The sequence below is a fragment of the Camelus dromedarius genome, chromosome 14 (genome assembly GCF_036321535.1).
Source record: "Camelus dromedarius isolate mCamDro1 chromosome 14, mCamDro1.pat, whole genome shotgun sequence".
NCBI lineage: Eukaryota > Metazoa > Chordata > Mammalia > Artiodactyla > Camelidae > Camelus > Camelus dromedarius.
Genome location: NC_087449.1, coordinates 7996068 through 8002067, shown reverse-complemented (window position 1 = coordinate 8002067; position 6000 = coordinate 7996068). Strand labels below are relative to the sequence as shown.

General features: G+C 39.3%; 1 protein-coding gene across 1 annotated transcript in view; it reads left to right on the top strand.

The window, feature by feature from the left end:
• The first annotated feature begins 429 nt into the window (after positions 1 to 429).
• Positions 430 to 6000, top strand: part of PRKACB (protein kinase cAMP-activated catalytic subunit beta) — a 116851-nt gene continuing 111280 nt past the window's right edge. The window contains exon 1 of the mRNA XM_031465478.2: positions 430 to 686. Within this exon, the coding sequence (XP_031321338.2) occupies positions 641 to 686 (46 nt within the window). The 5' untranslated portion in view covers positions 430 to 640. The remainder of the gene's footprint in view (positions 687 to 6000) is intronic.

Sequence of the window (6000 nt, the reverse complement as noted above, 5' to 3'; positions counted from 1 at the left end):
CCTCTGAGTGATGAGCCGCCACGATGCGGGACACAGAGACAGCCACCCGAGCCCCTGCACGGCCTCCCGCAGCCCCGCTCCACGGGGACGCCAGGCTGACAGACGACGGATTCCTCAAAGCTAACGGTCCCCACGCCGCCTCCCATATCGCGGGGATGGGCATTCGGGAGCAGGCCTGGGCCTCCACGTCCCTCCCGGCTCGGTGGGCCGCGGAGGTGCCGGCGGGGTTACCGGGACCAGCCGCCGAGGGCCGGCCCCCCCTCAGCCCGCCGCCCGGGTCCCGGGCTGGCACGTCACTTCCGGCGCGCGCGCCCGCCTGGGGAGAGAGACAGGGTCCGGGACGGGGCGCGCGGCTGCCGGGGGCGCGCAGGGAGGGCGGGGCGGGGGAAGGGGGAGTGTCTGCCCGCCGCCGCCGCCGCCGCCGCCGCCGCTACAGCAGCTGCCTCCGGGGCTGAAGAGTTCGCTGAAGCCCTGGCTTCAGAGCCGGCCCAGTCTTCCCGCCCGGACTCCGGGCGCCAGCGCCGGGAGCACTGAGCGCTCTGACCGGTGCAGCAGCGGGAGCTGCCTAAGCCTGTGGAGCGGTGGGGTCGGCCTTGGACCCCCTTCCCCTCCTTGACCCCTTCCTTCCATCGCTCCAGTCATGGGGAACGCGGCGACCGCCAAGAAAGGCAGCGAGGTGGAGAGCGGTGAGTCAGGGGCCGGGTCTGGGGGCCCGCGGGGCGGGCAGGCCGGCGCGGGGCAGCAAGCGTCCCTGCGGGTCGGAGCCCGGAGGCCGCGGGCACGGTCCAGGCCTCGCGCCGGCCGCCGGGAGCCGCTCGGGGGGCCCTGGGGACCGGGAGCCTTCCTCCTCCACCCCCTCCCCCAGCTCCGGCTTGAGGGCTGAGCTTGGAGGGCCGGATGCAGAGGGCGAGGGAGGAGAGCGGTCCTCGCGAGTCCCTTTCTCTCTGGAGCCAGGGGGACGCACACACGCTTAGACGTTTCCCCAAATAGGGTCCAGTTAAAGAAGTCTCTTGGACCATCCTAACCCTGCTCCATCCCCTGGAGCCCCTCTTTGGGAGCCACAGGTAGTGCTGTGAGCAGAGTTGGCTCTTTTCCCTCCATCACTTGGGTCCAACCCAACCTTATCACCAGGTGAAGCACTGCTAGTCGGGCCCTCCGCAGGTGAGGTTAATCCACAGTGGGCAACTGTGCTTTAGAGATCCTCCATCTTTTGAGATTAGGAGTGGAAAATATTTAGTGAGTAAATAGCAACTTTATCCATTAGAGAAAAAAAAAAAGGCAAGGTAGGTTTGCCTTTTCTTGAGACATTCAAGGATTTGCTACAATGTCTGTAAAACTTACAGGCCACTCTTGATTTGAAGTGCTTCCAGAATACGGTGGATTTCTTCTAAGAGCTGAAAGTGCAGGCAGTCTATGCTTTACACCCAACAGTGAAAAATCATGGATTTTTGTATGGCTATATGATTTTATTTATCAGTCAATGAAACTGAATGGTTTTTGCCTTTGCCAGGTTCAGCTCAGATTTTATAATTCAGAATGACCAGATAACAAGTGGTATTTGTTATATTACCAAGAGTGACATCTCACTCAGCACTTGAGGGAATGCCTGAAGATTAATTCCCCATTTGTATAAATAGCATCTTTTAATAATGTTTTTATGTTTGTAACATGTTTTAGGTTAATTGCATAACTTATCATGAAGGAAATAGCTTGTTTCGATATCAATAGGCAGAATTGATTTGGAAAGATTTAGTCATTCATTGCGTTTAATGTGAATAGTTAGATCAGATTATATAGTTCATGTTTCACCACTAAAGTTTTGGTGTTAATTTTGGGGAGCTCCAGAAAAGTTTAATGTTTAAAGTTTAATATGTGACATGGAGATTTAAAAAAGTAGAAGTAGAACTTTAGTGATTCTTTAAAATTGCACATATGTAGTAACTAACTGTAAAGAAAGTGTTAAAAATGCAGAAAGTGTAAACAATTATTTGTGCCTTGTATCATTTTCCCTTTTAACTTAAAGCTCTATCTATTAAGTTAAAGATAAAACGTGCTAAGTATTACAAAGAGTGTGCTTGGTAATTGAATCATATTAGTGATTTTCATTAATAGGTGCTGGCTTGACAGTGTTTATATTTTTATCAATGATAGTAGACTCTTCTGTGATCTATATATTTCTATTAAGTTATCAAACTAATTTTCCCCTAGACAGTATTAATTTGAAGCTCATAGCTGTGGGATAATCTTGGTATATTTACAGAAAACAGAAAGGAAACTTTAATATTTATCTAAATAGATTGAAATTATTCCTATTAATAAATTCTTTCCTAAGCTTTCATTGTTAGTGACAGCCTAGTTCTTAAGTATGTTAGCCAGCTTTTTATGTATGTTTATTTATGGAAACTTAAGTTTATTATGGAAACTAAACTCATTATAGTAGTTTGAATAAATGTTGTGAAGTGATAAAAGAAAATAACAAGTGATGTCTCGTTGGGACAGTCATTTGAAATGTCACATGTTGATCAGCTTGTAATTTTAGTTGGAGCAATGTTATCAGGTTAGGGTTAGGGTTAGTTGCTGTTCTACTGTGGCAAACAAATTTTATCGATATATCTTGAAACTTAATGAAAGAACAACTTTTACCATTATATACCCAACTGTTCTGTATATTTTTAAAAAATTACTCATGAAAATATATGCCTTTCAAAATTTGAATGTAGTTATTTAAACTGTATAAACTTTTAGGAATATTAGTGTTTTTAGAGATCAGCCTAAGTAATCATTCCATTTCAAAGCCAGAGCCTGACCGCTGAAGAAACTGGAGTTGAGATCATGCTGTTAGTGATAGCAAAGAAAAGGACAGAATCTGGTGCCCTGACTCCGTTCGACATCACTGCATACTCAATTAATACATATATTTTCAAATTGTATACAAAATATTAATTTCATTTGGAGACCCTAAGTAAAAGTTCAAGAAATTTTACTGTCTAGTATGAGAGAGAAATGTGCATATAAAAGTTAACTGAAAAGCAAAATATAACAAGTGCTAACATTATGGAAAGTGAAATTAAGACTCTGAAAACTGCCAATAGGAAAATGTTTGATTTGAAATGATGATTAAAAACTATCAGGTCTGTTAGGATTTAAGGATTTGGCCCATGCCGCGCATGCAGGTAACTCTGGAGCTTAGTTCTAAAAATATTCCAGGAGAAGGAAGCTGGGCATAAAAATATTTGAGAAGGGTCTTGTTCAGCTTTGACCATCTGGTGCTTATGTTGCACTCTGTTGAAATCTATCCCTCTACTCTTAGAATAAAACATTTTGGGGTAAGACTTGAAAGCTAGAGAGATTCCATTTTCATCTCCACAGTTTCTGAAGGTACCATTAGGTTGGGTACCTATTATTCTGCTACAGTGAACTAGGACATTGTATTAATATGTCTTAAAACTTAATGAAAGAACAACTCTTACCTTTATATACCTAACTGTTCTGTGTATTTAAAAAAAATTACTCTAAAAGTATATGCGTCTCAAAATTTGGATGTAGTTATTTAAACTTCAGCTAATACACCGAAGTATAAAGTTTAGAAAAATAAGTGTGCATGTAATTCTCTGAGAAATTTTAAACTTGTCATTCAAAATTGTTTTACTTATCCTACAAAATATCTTTCACTTTTTACTTTACCCACAGTCCCCAACATAAAAACACACGACACTTATTTTAATTTGAGAGGGTATTTATTTATTTAATTAAAAAAAAATTAGATGCCCCGCCCACCCGCGCCACATGTTGCCTGTGGGGCTTTGTATTAAACTGTCAGTGTCAAGGTGTTGAAGTCTGTGGATGAAGTGTTGGTGAGATTTGGATGCAGATTCTCCCATAACTCCAAGTGTTAGAGCTGCCATGTAACCCAGTGTTCATATAATGATTTTTGAATGTTTTCCAAAGTGTCTCTCTGTCTTAAGAATTTGAAGGTGAATGGAAGTTAAAGTTACGAGTAGATTAGGTACAATCAAAATGTAAGTTTCATAAAAACTAGCATTTTTAAAGGGATTACTATGTGCCAGTTTCTCTAAGGGCTTTGCATGCATAATTTCACTTAATCTTTTCAACCGTATGAAGTAGTTCAGTTGTTTCTCCATTTTATAGATGAGAAAATGGAGGCTCAGAGAACCTAAATGACTTGCCTAAGGTTGCACAGCTAGTAAGTCAAGGAGTAACATTAAACCTATAACCTGAAATCCTAACCATTGTGCAAACAGCCTCTATAGCCAATGGAAAATCTGAGACACAGAATAGCTTAGTCTTCATGTTAATCAGTTTATTATTAATTATAAAAAATTTTAGTTTTTAATAGTGACTTTATTTGGATATGGTAAATATATTGAAGAGTTTTTGTTTTGTACTATCCTCTAGATTCAGTTTCTGTAAAATGAGGATGAAGAATGTAAATTTCCTTAAGTCTTTTCAGATTAAGTATGGTATAATTTCAAATTAAGCCATATGGAATTAATTTTATATACTTAAAGCCTTCATTAATATTTGTATTTAGTTTTTTCTTATTTGTAAATGTATACTTTCTCCTCCTGTTAAATAGCCAATCAAAAAATTACGTTTTGAACATCTATTTCCATTTTAAAAGTATTTAGAAATTTGCATTTTACCATGGTTAGAATAGCAGTATCCTATCAAACTTTCTGCTGTGATGGAAATGTTCCTATCTGTATTGTCTCATGTGGTAGCCGCTAAGTACAGGTAGGTATTGAGCACTTGAAATGTGACTGGGGCAACTGAGAAACTGAATTTTTAACTTATATGTGACAATTAGTGTTTTGTATATTGGACAGCACAGGTTTAGAACATAGGTATCTTTACATATAATGAAAGTGTCAACCCATCATTCTGTCATCTTGGTAATTTGTGGATCCATAAGTTTTTATATAGGAACAAAATGCTGAATTTATCTTTTCTCATACTAGGGATTAACTTAATTCTTCATTATTTCCTCATAATAAGCATTTATAAATGTGGTGAATAGATTGTTATAATTTAGTAATTTGTTATAATCTGAAAAGTTATGTACAAAGTTAATTTCCTTGTTGGATTCTACAAGAATTTTTTGGTTTTTAATACTGAATCTCAGTGAATATATTTCTATTGAAAAATGTTGAAGATTTAAGTGTTGATTAGGAACAAATTTAGTGATCTCATCTCTCATTCATGTCCTTAAACCTTTCAGTTATCAGAGTTTTTTAAAAAGGAAAATCAGTAGCAGATATTTGTTCCATTTTAATGGATTGGCAGAAGATCTTTGGAAGAAGACCTTCCTTGGGTTGAAAAATAAAGAAAAAAGAGAAGTCAAAGCAAATAGCAATATTATTTGGATGATTACTTATCTCACCCAGTTCCATGATTCTGTGATTCATTTTGTGCAGATTATCTACTGTGTAAAATTATCTCATATTCAGGAACCATGTCTCCCATTCTCTTGGTCAGTGTCCTCCACTTAGGATATAAACAGATTATTGCTTTTTGTTGCTGGCCGCAGGATAATTAGAGGCATGAAAACCAGCTTAGAAAAGTAAGCCAAGGCTGAGTGGCAGAAGCAGCACATGAAAGGATCCTAGGTAAGCCAAGATAGCTGTTAAGATTCTGTCAGAGAGTTAGGAGTTGACCATAAATCATTTTGATATTCCATTAAATTAATAAAATAAACAATTAGTATAATTTATAAAATTATATATCTAGGTGATAAGAAATGTCAATACATATATGTGTCTGCATTTCCTCAAGGGAATAAATCCTAGGTTTTTAATGAAAAAATTATGTTAAATAAAAAATGTGGAATTTATGGTAGGTAAATATACCTAGGCCAGTACCATATTATTTTGAGTAGTTTATCTTAATTTAAACAATATTCCTCCAGTAGTATTCCATATTATTCTTTTCTTTGTTCATTCCTTTATTCATTCTTTCATTCCACATATTGAGCTTCTAGTA